The sequence below is a fragment of the Nannizzia gypsea genome, genomic scaffold, assembly GCF_000150975.2.
Source record: "Nannizzia gypsea CBS 118893 supercont1.5 genomic scaffold, whole genome shotgun sequence".
Lineage (NCBI taxonomy): Eukaryota > Fungi > Ascomycota > Eurotiomycetes > Onygenales > Arthrodermataceae > Nannizzia > Nannizzia gypsea.
The window spans coordinates 627,946-644,562 of record NW_003345197.1 but is presented as its reverse complement, the minus strand read 5'-3'; the positions used below and the strand labels follow the sequence as shown (position 1 = coordinate 644,562).

General features: G+C 46.5%; 3 protein-coding genes across 3 annotated transcripts; all 3 read right to left on the bottom strand.

Annotated features, from left to right (window-relative positions):
* Window positions 1-2,772: 2,772 nt before the first annotated feature.
* MGYG_06080 (CTP synthase) lies at window positions 2,773-5,072 on the bottom strand (the record flags this gene model as incomplete). The annotated part of the gene is made up of 8 exons (XM_003171489.1): window positions 2,773-3,885; window positions 3,965-4,161; window positions 4,225-4,399; window positions 4,455-4,554; window positions 4,611-4,672; window positions 4,730-4,770; window positions 4,877-4,909; window positions 5,047-5,072. Coding segments are annotated over 8 exons (1,747 nt in total), but the record flags the coding sequence as incomplete, so codon positions are not given.
* A 439-nt stretch (window positions 5,073-5,511) lies between these two features.
* MGYG_06079 (hypothetical protein) lies at window positions 5,512-7,046 on the bottom strand (the record flags this gene model as incomplete). The annotated part of the gene is made up of 2 exons (XM_003171488.1): window positions 5,512-6,723; window positions 6,801-7,046. The coding sequence occupies 2 exons, from the start codon at window positions 7,044-7,046 to the stop codon at window positions 5,512-5,514; spliced, it is 1,458 nt and encodes a 485-aa protein (XP_003171536.1).
* Window positions 7,047-7,567: 521 nt separating this feature from the next.
* MGYG_06078 (pre-mRNA-processing-splicing factor 8) lies at window positions 7,568-16,184 on the bottom strand (the record flags this gene model as incomplete). The annotated part of the gene is made up of 2 exons (XM_003171487.1): window positions 7,568-7,660; window positions 7,740-16,184. The coding sequence occupies 2 exons, from the start codon at window positions 16,182-16,184 to the stop codon at window positions 7,568-7,570; spliced, it is 8,538 nt and encodes a 2,845-aa protein (XP_003171535.1).
* Window positions 16,185-16,617: the final 433 nt, after the last annotated feature.

Below are 16,617 nucleotides of genomic sequence, written 5' to 3'. Positions count from 1 at the left end.
TAGCTTCATCGTGCAGGGCCAAGGGGGTATTCCCATCGTATATTTATTCAATAAATAATATCACATAGCATCCATGATATAACGATGATTTTGGCTATACGAACGAGCCGATTCGTCGTTTTTTCTTCCTGTGCTGTTGTTTCTGTTCTTCCTCTGTCGTTGGATTTTTCCTTTTTTCTTTCCTTTTTCCTTTTGGCTCCTCTGGAGGTTAGAAGCTTATGTAATCATATTGATTGGATGTAAACAAAAGTTGCTTTTTGCTGTTTGATAACGACCTGATTTTATATGCTTGAGGAGTCAAGGATGGTCCAGACGGCACGCCCATGCAAGAACGAGCTTTGGCAAAATTGATCGACTATCGTGCATTTGAGGGATGAGGGAGGGCGAGAACGAGGCGTCAGTAAAGAGGAACCACAGCACAATCCTGGGCACAAGTGGGTAGACAGGACATCCATACTCCGTACATTCTTACAGAGTCAAGCTTCATGTGATCCATCCATGGTTGAACGCCGAGCGGCTGTGTCGCTAAAAAACAAACTACCCAAAGCTATTAATAGTGACCAAATCTCCCTTCTCGGCTTCTAGCTTCTAAGATGAAGTACTTGTGCGTGACTAAGTACGCTGAAGGAACCGCCGGAGCTTCGTCGAAGGGATGCGTTGCTTGTCTCCCTGTTCCCTGGCCCTCCCGGAGCGGGGATGATGACGGCGAAGACGAGACGAGATTGGAACGAAGAAGGAGAGGGAATGAAAATTGACCTTTCCTAGTCATCATTGCCATGATTTGAGAGAAGAAAGTGGTGTTATGCAGGTACCAGGATGCCTGCTGTCAACCCAACCAGCTCACAGTCTCCCAAAAGATGTTTGCATCGTTCTCGCATATCCGCTCCACCAGGGCAGACAAAACAAGGCAATTGATTAACGGTTTTTTTGCCGCTTACCTGGCAAGGCCAACAACTGCTGCCTCCTTTTGCTGCGATTTTCTGGCATGACTAGCTGGTTGACTTCTAGTATGGAGCCTGGAGCCAGTCTCTTAACGCATCTTGTCAAACAGCAAGCTACCATGGAGACACGGGGACTGCCAACCTCGTCCATGCCCTGCCAGCTCCGCCAGCCTACCAGGCGTCGCGGATGAAGCCATGTTCATCAGCGTTGCGTTGGAACAACCAAGTTTACGCGGATTTCCGTCTATACTAACCTGCTTTGTCGGCCTGCTGTATATGTTTCAACCCAATCGAACAGCCTGATTTGGCGTCCCTAGAACAGCCGCTTGTCAAAAAGGGAAAGCTAGAGCTTTTCCCATGCTAACTATATGCGTTAACATCTGGCAGAAAGCAAGACGATGAAGTCTTGAACTTTACTTGGCCTGTCGACGGAACGCAGAAAACGATCAAAAGAAATAGTAAGGTGCTCCATTTCCTCGGCTTTTACGCGGCCATCCTTCTTTTTTGGTTCCCAAATTGGCCCAGTTGTCCTCCACCCCGAACAATATTCGGCAGAGACAGTTTTACAGCTTCCTTCTGTCGGATCATGGAATTTAACCGCGATAAATCGCTTTCCATGTTAGTTCAAAACCCCCACCCACTTGGATGCTCCTTCTGTGGAAAGAGGATACAAGGTCAGTCTTCGTCCCCCCTTCCCCCCGCCCCCAAGGCCTACTTGCAGGGTTCAGGGGTCGGGTGAAGCTACTGGTTAATTTCGCAGCACCTCTCTAATTAAACCCTCCCAAACTTTCATACCTTGGAGAATCCAGGAAAGGTCTCCGGACATCTTATTACGCATTACTAAGTACGGACAAAAGTCCGGATGCCTATGAAATTTGTTTCTCTCGTGAGGCAGCTTTCGGACTCTCTCCTTCCCTCGTTTTCGTGATCCCCCTTTTTCTCTGCTCTCTTTCCTTCGAACCCAAAATTAAGGTTGCTTTTTTTTTTCTTGATTCGTTCCCATTGGCCTGGGATTATCCGGGCTGTCCATATCAAGTTATCATTTCCATGAACGAGAATTCGTTTTGTTTTTAATTCACTTCGTATTTTTATTCTTTTCTTGTAAACGGCACAAGAAGTTGGAACGACGTTTTCCAGACGTCCCCACGTGATACCTGCCACATGGCAACCGTTTAACTAGCCAAACTCTCGCCAACCTCGATCCCTTGTTCGCTTCACGTAAGTGCTCGGAGCCTGCCGAGCTCGTTCGTCTATCTCCGGATCAGCGAAAAACGAAAGAAAGTCCTGTCTTCCTGTGCAAGTACTCCGTAGAGCTGAGCAATACGAATGCAGGGTGAAAAACGTGAAGAAAAGGGTTGCTCATTTTGGCGCTGAAAGCGCAGGTCTCATTCGTGTTGACTAAAACTAAATCTATCAAGTCGTTAACTAGTAACAGTATCCATCGAGTATGTTCATTATTATTAGTCGCCCATCGCCACACATCAAAAGATCTCCATTTAGTTTAGCTATGTGTTAGAAGCTAAGTCAGGTTAGTGGTCGGCTTGATCAAAGCTTGGCCGGCCCTAATGCGACAAATGACGACGGGCAAAACATATATATCGAAGCAAAACTTCGAGGCGAGAGCCTCCCGAATCTGAACAGGCCGAATGTTATTTTTATTCTTTTCATAGTCCTTCGTAGTAATCCATTTCTTTCTTTCTTTCTTTTTTTTTTTTTGGTTGGGGGGATCCACAAACACTTCCGAGTTTGTTCATTAAGTCGGGTGTTCCTCTTGAGCGCAGGTGCGCCAAAGGATATACACACGAGTCTCAGAACATACCGAAACATACTTTTAGACGGCAATGTCAGCAACACCGCTAGCCAAATCCTTTCCGCAGGCCTGAGACTTCATAATTTCGTCAAAAACACCAGCTGCGGTGGCAACAAGGCCAAGGAACGGTTTGCTTGGGGCGAGGACGCGGGACAAATACTCTGGGTGGAATTGAACACCAACAAACCAAGGGTGGTCTTTGAGTTCAATGATTTCCATACGCTCGCCCTTGTCGTCCTTACCAATGAAATGAAGTCCGGCTTTCTGGAGAACATCGATGTATTCAGGGTTGACTTCGTAGCGGTGACGGTGACGTTCATCGATAGAAGCACGATCAAGTCCGTAAAGCGTTCGGAGTTTCGACCATTCACTATCCTTTTGGAAGATTGTTGGTCGAGACCCGAGACGCATGGTGCCGCCAAGGTTGACTTGATCAATCTCAGGCATGAAAACGATGACAGGATCAGAAGTGCGGTCATCAAATTCGATGGAGCTGGCCTTGGAGATCCCGCAGACGTTGCGGGCGTACTCAATGACGGCTATTTGCATGCCGAGGCAGATACCAAGGTACGGTTTGCCCTTGGTACGAGCCCAGTGAGCGGCAGCAACCATACCTTCGGTGCCACGAGTGCCAAAACCGCCAGGAACAAGAATGCCGTCAGCGGTGCACATATCGTGCCAGGCTTTGTGGAAGGCCTCTGGATTTGCCTCCGCGGTTGCCTTCTCAAGATTAGAGGCATCAATCCAGGTAATCTTAAGTTTTCGGTGGCAAGCCATGGCGGAGTGCTCCAAAGATTTTATGACGGAGAGATAGGAGTCGTGGAGACTGACATACTTACCAACAAGGGCAATGTTGACAGTACTATAGACATGCTCTTGGGAGGTCGTCAGAGCCTTCCACTGTTTCCAAGTTTTTTGGCCTTTGTCTATAAAATTTTGAGGAATAGTCAAGTCATCAATCTTCAGGATATCACGAAGTTGGCCGAGGAAACCTTGCTGTTCTAGAAGGAGAGGGACATGGTATGTCGAAGCAACGTCGTGAACTCCAATAACTTGTTCAGGTTCAACCTGACAGAACATAGCAATCTTATCAGTGGTGGCTTTGTCAAGAGCCCTTTCACAGCGGCAGGCAATCTGTTGTTCGATCCATTGTTAGCAAACGGACAAGCTAAACGGCTATATGCTCTAATTGATTTCTGCCTAAGTCGCATACCAGATCAGGGCTCAAACCGGCTGAGCGCGCATCTCGGATGGCCTGCTGGGTAGGCTTAGTCTTCAACTCCCCATGAATTACAGGGACAAGCGAGACGTGAATCTGAAGGAAATTGTTCTTTCCGGCACGGCGGCGCAGCTGACGCATGGCCTCAACAAAGGGAGCACTCTCGATATCACCAAGAGTTCCACCAAGCTCTAGAATAAATTCAGTTTAGCTTCACTATGCTCCTTTTGCCTTTATTGATTCAATAGTCGTACCAATAACACAGACATCGGGCTCCTCGTTACTGTCGTCAGCAGGAGTCCTAGCTACACGCTCTATCCAATCTTGGATAGCATCTGTGAGGTGGGGGACAATCTGGACTGTACGGCCAAGGTAATCCCCTCGCCGTTCCTTTTCAATAACATGCTTGTACATCTTTCCAGTAGTAATCTATACACAATTAGTAACGATATACTACGCTATAAGGGGTGTACAACAGGCTCACGTTGTTATCTCGCGAGAGAGTGACATTCAAGTACCTCTCATAGTTTCCGAGGTCTAGATCAGCCTCACCACCGTCGTTCAACACGAAGACCTCACCATGTCTAGTCACCCATGGTCAGACGATACTTCTAGGGAAATGGGTCAATTTATTACATACTCCGTAGGTGCCATAGTCCCGGCGTCTACGTTCATGTAGGGGTCGATCTTGATAGAGGTAACGTGCATCGATAGTTAGAGCTAGTGATCCAATCGCGTTATCGACAAGGTTAAACTTATCTTGAGGCCATCGGTCTTCAAGAGAAGTCCACTTGAAGAAGCTGTATAATTTATAATTGTTAGGGCACGCATATTCAGAGTAGAGCTTTCATTTTTGGGACTGCCCAGCACCCGGCATATGATAGAAATATCAAGTTAGATGCATACCAATTACGCCCTTTCCGATGCCGCTGATCACACCTGTATCGACAATAAAGATATTAACCAAATGATTTCCCATAATATATCTAACTGTTCGCAACATGATCCTCCCACATCCCATATCATATGGGATGTGAGAAATAGGAAACTCAAGTCAAACAATGCTGCAGGCTTACCTCCAGAAACAAGTACGTATTTCATCGTGGCGGTTTAGGTATGAGTAAAGAAAGAGAGAGGAAACAATCCGTAACACTTGATTATACAGAAGCAAAGAAACAGAATCACTACTTATATTCAACTATAAACGTAGGGGTCCCTCTCCTGGCTTCTGCCAGGGGGGAGGAAGAAAAGAGAAAAGGAAAGGAAAAAAAAAAAAATCGAAGTCACGAAACTTGTGCCCTTTTTTTTTTTCTTGGGTGGAGCGACTTTCGCGTCGCCGCCTTCGTTTTTACCTTTTTTTTCTGCCACCAGAAAACGCGCGCCAGAAGCGGTTTAGCGCCAGCCGCGAGTTAACTGGCACGTGATGTGATTTTGGCCGCGCGCGGCTCAAGGAAGCAGATAAGATAAGATGGAGAATAAGCAGCGGACATTGGAAAGTATTCGCAGTCAGGTGGATGGAGGACCTTATAAAGTGTAGATATTCAAACTAGAGGGCTTCTATCAATGATGAATAGACTAGCAATCATTGAGGATTCACCACTCGAGCAGACTTGCCCCCAGTTGTCAGCTTCGACAAAACTTTCAATACTGTTTCCGGCTAGCTGAAGACATTGGACCCCCGTGTTGATCATTCTCTCAGTCAATCCACTGCCCTTATTATTGGTGCCTTTATCCGTGATGTCTGTGTCATTGCCAGGTTCTTTCATGCAGTATTTACTCCAATCGACCTCAACCGCGTTGTTTACCATCTCTCGTCCGTGTAGAATAAGAGACGAACGAAACATTTGAGCAGCGTGTGAGGATGCAGGTGGTGGTAAAGATGTCTGGAGTGGCTTTCGTGGGCTCTCAGAACATGATGATCCAGAGGGGTAAAGTTGCCATGGAGCCCCAATTGAGCGGCTATGCCTTGCGTATGATGAACAAATTCCCTCGATCAATGACAGAACCCCATCCTGAATAGGCTTGAATCGCTCGCCACAATTATCCCATGCAAGGTGGTATAAATGGAGATGGGCGAGGAGCTGTGCCATGTCACCGTTAACACCACGGCCAGGACCTGAGAACTCAAAGTCAATAACCCCAAGCTTAGGCAATTTGGGTGGCTCCCGGGTTCGTTTATCCCCAAGCAGCCGCAACGGTAAGTCCTCAATAAGGACACCACCTGGCCATAGATCACCAACGTTAAAACATTGTTCGCCATCCCATACTTCCAGGCGTTCAAAGTCTTCTTCAACAGCCTGGCTTAATTTCTCTGCCTCAGAACAGTCAAACTGAACAAGATGTTGTCGCATGGTTGACACAGCTGCTTCTCGCACTACCTCTTTCATGCTACCGTTCTCGAACTGGGTGAGTTTAGGGTCACAGCCGTATGACTTGATCAGGTCCAGCGTCTTCCTAGAGTGAATACTAGCAAAAAAATGACCAAATTCCTCACCAATAGATAAGCATAGTGAGCAATCTTCCAAAAAGTAGGACCCAGACAATGAAGGCCAGCCTGGATAGCGAGAGGGTATCCATGAAATTGAGAGAAGATCCGATAGTGGCGGCAACAGGCCTAGGTCTTCAAGTACTAGGACATTGGATTCGACGTCATGAAATACCAGGCTTGGAACGCGTATGGATGTCTCTGTTAAGATAGATACAAGCGGGCCATCTGGCTCGGAAAAGAGTGTAAGGGCATTCTTTTCAACGTTCTACATCATTGGTTAGCATGGCCGTAAAACATCACCTGGTCTAGGTGAAGAACGAATGGGGCTATGTCTAGCCTCACCTGTCGGATCTGGTCGAATGGTGCAGTTTCGCCCACACTGGCCACAAAGGGTGGCGCATACTTCAATATCAAACTCTGGTAGCCCTTGAATCGACCAGGCTTGTTAAACCCCTCATTCTCATCACTCCCAGTTCTATTCTTTGTGGCACGGACAGTGAGATTGACAAGCCCACCGGTAAGTCGTTCGACCGTCCAGCGGTTCAAGGGATCAAGTCGCTTGAAGTAAGAATCGAAATCAAAAGACATAACTCTCAGATGGTCCACCGTTGCAAGAAAAGAACGTACTCGAACTTCAAGTGTTATGAAAAATGATATCTATTCCATTAAAGAGAAACTAAGTAACTAGGCGAATGATAGGAGAAAACTGTCCGTTTGTTCAACAGGCGAAATATATAGTTAATCGCCCTGCCTACAAGGGCGTGCTTGGCCGGTGACCGGAGACCGTAATGGGCTAGTTAGATGATCTCCAATACTAACTTAATGCCAGAAAACCTACCTACGAGTTGAATAATTAAGACATGCGACGCACACCAGTAGAGCCCAGCGAATTATACAGAGTGTTGATTACAGATCAAATACGTAAATTGATTCGGCATATCGTTATTTTTCTTCACAAAACATCAAAACGCCTAAGGTTATACACCGGCTCCATAGCATACATATCCTCAAGGGACCGTTGAGGAGTTATAGAAAGACAAAAAAAGATAGGAAACTAATAACGCAATGGAAGAAGTAAATAAAAGTTGACATGGGCTATTTAGAACAGATCACTCGAAGTTATCCGTTCTGTCAACCCAGATATCCTCCAACTCGGCGAAGTTTTGGAAATGCAATGGTCTATGCTGATCATCGTAGAACCTCTATATGACGGAGAAAAATATGTTAGTCACGACTTACTAGATATAGTTAACTGTAAAAAACGACCGGGGAAAGGCTTACCATCGGAGTGTCGACCTTGACGTAGATAGGCCGCTTCTCCACACTGCTGAAAGAACTTCCCATGAAACTGTAGTTCCAGACATTGTTCTCCGGAACTAGGAAATATCCACGAATCCTGTCACTGAGCAGAAGCTGGCACTTGTCACCCATGTTGGTTGAAAAGCCTTGCGGTTGATCGGATGTTGTGTCCTTGTTCTCGGCGCCCCACTTATAGCCTTGAGGAGTGAGAGCCCAGGCCGAAAGCGAAACGGAGCCTGGGGTGAATGAAACGGTCATCGTCACAGTCTTTTTGTCCCATGATGAATGTGCGTTCATTAGCCGCGAGTGCTGTGTCACATCCATTGCTGTCATGTATGTCGGTTCGTTGCCGGATAGGGTATGGATGATCCCCAGTGGTTCCAGACCATTCAAATATTCATGCTGAGGCAGCTGCTGGGGGAGCTGTATATCCCGTGTATTACCAACTTGTGGTATCATTACAATTGTCCGGATTTCCTTGACCTGGTCGTTATCTGGAGGCGAGCTTCCGTACAAATACCCGGCAACTTGAACGCGAAGGTCAGAAATCATAATGAACCGTTTCAAGATGTTCTTTGGCATGATGTAAGTGAAATGGCCATCTTCCTGGATATCCTCGGACGAGATGTAGATGTTATTGGCTCGTGTGCGTAGATTGGATGTGGCAATTGCCCGAGTTCGCCATTCAGTTTTCGATGCAAAAGACTGCTGCTCGTACTGGGAAGTAGTAGTAACAATGATCTCCTCGCCACGAACGTTTTGAGTCTTGGTTGTAACGGCTGTCAACTGCTTCTGTTCCTGCTGCTGCTTCTCCATTTCGGCAGCTTGTTGGCGCTGAAGAGAAGGTGCACTGATCTCCATACCCAGTATGATATCACGAGCCTCGCTGCCTGTGAGACTCTGGACATTGACATTGTTTTTCTTTCCATAGTCATTCAAAATCAGGTCTCGAAGCTGGACTTCGAGCTTTATCCAGTCTTCATCCGAGAGGGTCGGCCAGATATGATGCTCCTGGGTAATAACCGTCTTGTCAGGCCGCAGAAGGATCTTAGTCTTTTCAATATTCACATGTAAAGCTCGAAGAATCAGAACGAGTCGGGAGAATGCGGTGTATGAGGAGATAGTCTTAAGCCACTCGTCGTAAAGGTTAAATAGAACCATCTGCGGCTCCGTGGCCTTGAGGATCATATCGGCGAGTTTTTCAATTTTCATTGCAGCCTGGAATGGAAGTTGCAATTCTGACGCTCGGATAGAGATGTTTGGGAAATCAAGCAGATGCACCTCAAGAGGATCAAGAAGACCCTTTCGGGTTACAATAAGTTGCTTGGGCTGTTCTTCAACGGGCAATGATCGAATAAGGGCAGCAACTTCTTCGGCTGTCTTCCATTTGGCTAACTGGCCCAAACGTTTCTGACCAGCCCAGACACTGGTATGAATGATCTTTAAGAAAAGCTGGCCCGTTCTTGGATTGAAAATGAAAATGGCACCGTTTATTGGCTTGGTCGTCAAGTTTCCCTCAAATGTCTTGTGAATAGTCACACGGTAGACATTCGTATCATCAATAAATAATTGAATTTGGTTACTAAACAGCTCAGAGTAATTCTGAGAGTTTAGAAACTCCTGGTTGCTTTCAGAAGCATATAGCTGCAGACCCTTGCGGATACGCTCTCTTAGCACGTACAAAGCAGGGTTCGCCTTCATGATCTTGGCCATAGCCTGTTGAATGAGTGCTTTCAAGCCAGGGAAGTACTGTCCGTAAGCAGAGTAAAGGTTGTAGGCGAGGTCAATACCAATCATCAGACCAGTAGCGGATGGGTAGATACTCATGCTGTCGGTTGTGTAGTCGAGATATTTGGCTCGTACATAACGTTCAATGTCGTGCGAGTCATAATCTCCGTATCTGAGTTGCACATCAAGCCAGAATTTGTTGGTTGTAGTTGCTTCAATCACGTCCTTTGTGTCGAACAAGAGGGAAGGCCTTGTCACATTCCACTTATGAGTTGCGAATAAGAGGATGTCTGCGCATGAACTGTTCATCTTATATGATTTTCGTGGATGAATTGTCTCCTTCTGCACAGTTTCGATGCCAAGCTGCTCTAGCTCTTGGTCGAAAACTTGACACAGATCCATAACTACAGATTCATGGATTTTCTGCCACAAATGCGCTCTGAATATCTGAATCAAAGATATTTTCAAAGTTGGAATTTTGCCGTGCAAGAAAATACCTGTGAGATCAAGCTGCACCTGGAAACCAACGTAAACATTTGCTCGATTTATAGTCGGGGACCACCATAGAGTGAAACGACGGTTAGGAATTTGGTTCAAACCGGATCGCTGCGCATTGGTCAACTTCTTAAACTTCATCGATTCTTCGAATCCACTGTTATGAAGCACAAGATAATCGTGTCGTAGATACAGCTGATCTTTATCAACTCGGAAACCAGCCCATCCAGTAGCTTCAGGTTCTAGGGTGATATCCTCGATCACAAAGCTATGAGACTGAGGAATAAATTGATCCAATGCCTTTTTTCGAGATAGAAGACATGGGATTTCCTTCAAATTGCCAGATATCTGTGCAAATTGCTGAGGGCATTGCGCGGTACGAGTTGAATTCCACATCGTTTTTTGTGTAGTCGATACACCAAAGCCAAGTGAGCGCGCCAGTGCAACAGTATCCCAGAACAGAGCTGAATGACATTGTTCGCTGCTGAAGCCAAACATGTTCTCTGGATGGATGTACCATCCTTCACTATCGAGCAAACCTGCGAGGACGGCAAGTCGGACAGCACGCGAATTGTTCAAGAAAACACTAGGAATCCGCTTATGATCGGTTTCAAGACTAGTTGATCTAGAATCTGCGGCCGCACCAACGCCATGAAGCACCCGAAGAAGTGAATCAACGCCCGAACTATTTGGAGATTTTCCAAGGACCTGTTGAAGGAGTTGTTCTTGTTCTTCCTCTCGAAGAGTACCGTAAGCACTGTGACCAGTCTGAAGGCGAACACTTTGCTTAGCCCGCGGAGAGTTATCGAATTGGCCATCATCAATCTCACTAACAGTGCCCAGGATATCTAAATAGCTGTCCAGATCGCCCTCTTTCGCCGCCTTTGGATCTTCAACAAGACCCACGGATTGATTGTTAGAGTTAGCCTGCGGTGGTGCACTATTGGGAATGGAGATTGTAGTAGGTGGCTCCCAGACACCAGTCTGGAACGTCCACCCAGCGGCAAGGCGTTGTGAAATAATGGACTCAGTGCCGGTTGCTCCAGTCTTCTGCGGTCCTAGCTGACTATGTAGATCGAGTTCTGCAGCATGCCTAACCAGGAATCCTCGAATACCTGCCTCTTGGGAGTGGTCGTGAGTAGTGGCTGTACGTCGGCTATTATCTCCAAGCCAAAGCCCAAGGAAGTATGGGCTGCAAGGGACTGATTGCTCGGGAAGATCGAAACCAGGGGAGTTGAAGAGCCTATACTTGCATCTCTCCTCGGGCTTCAAAGCATAGAACTCATCGGCGGTCATCTCAACGGTTTCATATTGTTCAGATGCGGAGGCCTCTTGAGAAGCTAAAGTGACAATGGTGTCTTCAACTTTGTTTTCTGAAGAGTCAATGTTCGCTTCCAATTTATTAGAGCCACTCTTCTCTTTGTATAAAACTAAGATGTGGTTTGTTGTAACAACAAGATCTTCCTTGCGGCTCCCAATCTTGATGCGATAGAGTCGATCTTTGCCGCTGACTATATTGAAAGCACGTCGGGGCTCTCCATCCGGGCCAAGAAGCAGATCACCTTCTTTAACGTCCTCGACGGCAACTTGAGAGTGGTCGTATCGAAGCAGCATCGTACCGTTTGCAAGGCATGCCCGTTCCCAAAACAGGCCTTCCCAGGAGGGGAATGCTGTGGCTTTGAAAAGAGTGTGTTCCAGAATTGTTTCAACACCGCCCAAAGCTTGAATGACATCGGTTCTATAGGCATTAAGATTCCACAATTTCCCATCATGTCTCTGACTTGTCCACCAGAATGGGTTGCTTTTCATCAGCTGATATATCTTAAATTCTGTTCTGGCACGGAAACCTTTGTCAAAACTCAATGTGCTGCGGTCCTTCTGGAAAAGGGTATTGATACGGGGAAGTCCACGATCCCAACTATCTTCTAGGTCTTCAAGAGTCAGCCTTCGGTTTTGTTGATTTGCCTCTTGACGCTTTTGAGAGTATTCCATCCAGACACGCTGGGAGTCAATGAACTCAGCCTCCCAAGGAATTATGTATCTGAAAATGTTTGGGATCAAGGTCTCCTCATCGTGAGACATGCCCGCTCGATAATGAGTGACACCGGTGTCTGTCTGCTTCGACCATCGCTTATCACTAGTTGGAATAAGAATGTGCGATCCTGAAATCATACCCAAACCTCCTAGTTCTTTGGGAGTGTAAAAGACAGCAGGAGGGAAGCGTGATGGCATCTTTGAGTTGAGACCAATTTTGACTCGAGTTTGAATTTTGGTTTCACATTTCACAATAGTGTCCAGCAAGTTGACAGTTGAGACGGCGGCTTCTCGGTAGTAGGTGAAAAGAGCGATCAGACTAGTATTCCATTTATTGGCAATCTTCGTGAAGGTGGTAGAGCCAGAAGACATCAGAATCTGTCGGATGCGGTTATTGAATTTTTGAATATCTTCCTCTGTGACCTGTAGGAAGGCATATGCAGTTCGCTCTTTTGTTGTATTGTCTGATAGAGACCAGACGCTGTCTTTGACGGAAAATTCCTCATTTTGGTTACGTATTTTCGGCAAGATACGAACTTCGAAGCCACACATGGAGAATAACAGGTTTGGATTATCCTTGCTGTAGACACTTGCAAATGTGTCGTCCCACTCAATAGTTGTTATGGATCGTGGAAGGCGATTCTTCAAGTCCCAAAAAACAGCACGGCCAAGGTTGACATCGTGTCTCATGAGGCGCATTCTCGAATCTCTCGGCCAGCACTTTTTGTTCCTATAGCCGATAACATTCTCAAAATTAGGATCAGGCTGTTCTGTCAAGAAACGCTGAATCAAATCACGCGATTCATCTGCTGAGAACCGGAAGAATACCCAAATCTTGTCAATATATCTGGTATAAAGACGAATGGGGTGTTTGCTTTCGGTAGCACGGTCTCTGAACTGTAAGAAATCATTTGGACTCTGTGGTGGGCCAGCAATTTCACTTGCTCTCTGTAGACCCAGAAGGAGCAAATCGATGACCAAGCCATAATACTGGAATACGAACCCGGAGAACTGGAGGCCGCGGATCAAACCATAACTGTTGGTGTGGTTCATATCCTTGTAATTAAGTTGGACGTTGTTCTTTGACGTGATATAATCGGCCAAGTTATGGTCCATGATAAGACGGAGAAGGCGGTTTAGTAACGTTAGATCGATCTTCTCATATACTTTAGACAGCTGCGTCTCAATCATGACGTTACATTCACCGTCAGCAGTCTCCCAAACATTAGACAGGTTGTTGATGCCTTGGGCCCATTTATATGTCAAGAGAGGAGGCACCTCGGAATCAGATGGCTTGATCCAGGCGGGGAACAAGTGTCGTTGGTCGGCCTGGTACCAAAGATATTGGTCAAGGTAAGCGTCTGTGATCTTTTCGATAGGTTCAATATCGTATACCGGGTTGATATGACTGTAGTTATCGTTCATGTCAATGCCAACTTCTTTAAAAGCTCGCTGAGTAAGAAGGAATCGTTTGATTCTCGCAAGGGTAGTGCCAGGAGAATCATAGGCCTGTTCAATAAGGGCAAGTTCCTCCCGCTGGCTCTGGTTCAAACGACCTTTTACTGAGTAAGCCTCGCGCAATCGCTCAAGGGCTAAGATCAGAATTTTAGTATCATGTTTATATGATACACTAGGGAAAGGAATCGGAGAGAACTTTCGAGATTCTAGCCAGTGAACTGTCGTTGTGTAAATAGCAACAGCCTCTTCTGAAGACACATAAGGTCCGTCCTTCATGTAGTTGTGCTGCCTTTCTTGTTCAGCTTTAAGCCACAAACGGGTTAACCTTCCAAGGTTCTTTTTGGCGACGGTCTTATCAACAGTAGCTCCACGACGAATTCGCTCCCTGTTGTAATGAGCAACCGATATCCACCAGTCTGCCTTGCTCTTTACGTATCGTAGGATGATGTTTTCGATGGGAGCTGGCAGGCCGGGCACTTTCCAGGGAATATTGCTCTTCCAGCACCTCCATGCCTCTGACAAATGCTGAAGGACGGTATTAACCTTGTTTTGTTTTATACCTTCTGGCATCATATCCATCAAATCTGCCATGACAGAAGCTCGCAGTTCCAGATCGAAGTGAGATTCAACACGCTGTTTAGTGACAGTCTTGGCGACACCTTTACTATGACGGCCTTCAAATTGTCTTGACAGAAGATTGCCAAGCCATCTCTCAAGAAGGGGGATTATACCACGGAGAAAGAAGAGCCAGACTCTCCAGGCAGGTGCCCAAAAACCACATCCAGGGCCTTTACCGACTGGGCCGGAATTAAACCGGTAGTAAATAAGATGTTTCAGATCCTTGCATGATCGAATCTGGTGCATAAGTTTATATTTGTATCGGTACATCCCGGTCAATTGACCGACATGGTTGAAGGCATAGAGGATACCATCAGCAAGCTGGAAAGCATCGATATTTCCCAAACGATACTGAACTTGGGCATCAACAATCAACTTCGTCAAACGGAGAATTTCTCTCATCAAGTGGAAAGCGTTTCCGAACCGAGATTTCTTTCGTTCCTTTGTGGTCAATGTTTTCACTGGTTTCAGGTTAAAGTTGTAGTCCAAGTGCAGGTAAGTCAAATTCTTTCGATGGATAAGCAAGTTCAGCATGTTAAATCCCTGTCGACAAACTTGAAGACCAGCCTCAACCCAGTCGATGGTGGTTTGCTGAAAGAACTTAGTGCCTTTTAATGTTCTCAAAAGGTTCTGTTTATTCTGAGCCTTGGGTTTCCGCTTATGAAGCTCGTTGAGAACATATGTCTTAAGTAGCTTTTGGTAGGATACTCGAACTTTAACTGGCTGGCCCTGAGGGCAATGCTCCAAGTACCACTGTTTTACCAGGGGCACATCTTGCGCACGAACCATTCTTCCAGACCGCCGGTCAAATGGATAAGGCGCCCACCATAAGCTTATGGCAGATGCTGTCTCGCTGGTGTATAGCTCTTCATCGGCTAAAAATGGCTCAACAGCGGCTGGCAGCTCGAAATCGTCTTCGTCGTTTCCATGACCAAATATCTCATCTTCATGACTGACGGTTATATTTTGTGGCGCAACAGATCGAGAGGATATTGGGTTTATGATAGGATCAAAGTAAAAAGCTGGAAGATTGGGGTCTTCGGTTCTGACATAAACACCCTGAGGATGAGAGTACCAAGAAATTTTTACACTCCTTGGCAGGGAGTTGTAGAGGTATGGGAATGCAACCCTATATTCTGTTCTTATAGGGGCACGGAATATAATGCGGTCAATAGCATTAAATTCGCCGAAATCTTCATCGTTAGGGTCAATGTCTTTGTAAAGAGGTTCGAACCTGGGGCCACCGGGAATGGCAACGTTCAAAGCCTTGGCCGTTAAAAAGCTGTTCAGTTCAAACATGTGGAAATAATTCTTGTCCACGACGTCACTGAGCAGTTGATGACTTAACCGATAGAGGGTAGCCATCTGCGGCAGAGTCAGGTTCCACTCCTTATAACTTGGCCCATTCACATGAGGGGTATCGAGCAGTGGCCTGTGATCATAAAACCATTCAAAAACGGGGCTATCCTCGGCCTCATCAAGCTCCATTTGAATTGGCTCGAGAGGCTCAACGTCCTCAATATTTTCCGACCATGACAGCGGAGGTTCTTCGTCGTCGAAAGGAGGAAAGCGCATACGTTTAAAGTGTCGTCTATCGCTTTTCTCACGTCGCATACACACCCACATCGACGCCCACTGTGCATGGAAGACAGGTTCTATAACACGCGGCGTCTCATTAACCAGCGTCAGACATCCGTTGACGTGGTAGAGGACTTTGACCTCCCTCGCAGACTCCCAAGGCATAGGCATGTTCTCTAGAAGCTTCAGTACAGCATGTGGCATAAATTTCAAAGCCCCAAGATAGCTGCGCTTATCGGTGCTGAATTTCTTCTGCGACACGTCTCCAATATCTTTAACAATCTTCCGAAGATGTTCTGGCGGCATGTCATCCTTTTGGGACTGAACAAACCCTGCCTTTCTTTTCTCCCCAAAGCGATTGCGCTGGCTCCGGAGCCATTCTTTCTTCTTCTGTTCGAATTTAGTGAGCATTGGGTTTGGTGCTGGTCGGTAACCTGGCGGCGGAGGTGCAAGAGGCATCGAGGGTGGAGGTGCAGCCCCCCATCCCGGAGGAGGAGGCGGAGGGAGAGACGCCATGACGAGCAGTCACCTCGTCGTAGAAAGAGCCGAAGGCAATTATTGTTCTCCGTTTGAGAGATCGAGTTTAAGGAGTGCTCGGTTGAGATACTTCACACCAGACATGGGGCGTTTTTATAGCTCTAGCCCGGAAACAGAAACGGATTATAAATACAATGGCAAAAGATAATTAAAGAAAGAGAGAGAGAGGGAGAGCGTGACAGGTTGACACAGAGGTATAAAGCTTGGAGTGCGGCCAAAACACATCCGAAGCGCTGTCTTGTCGTCTCTGCCTGTCTTTCTGTCTGTCTTGCTTTCTTGACTTTTTGCTTTGCTTTGATGAAAAAAAAGACGTCGAGGCGCGTTTTGCAGCCATGCCGCTTTGGGAACGGGAATACTATTCTTCCGCAACGTGCTTCTTGTCCCGACATGGACTAGTGCGGGCTCGCCAAAA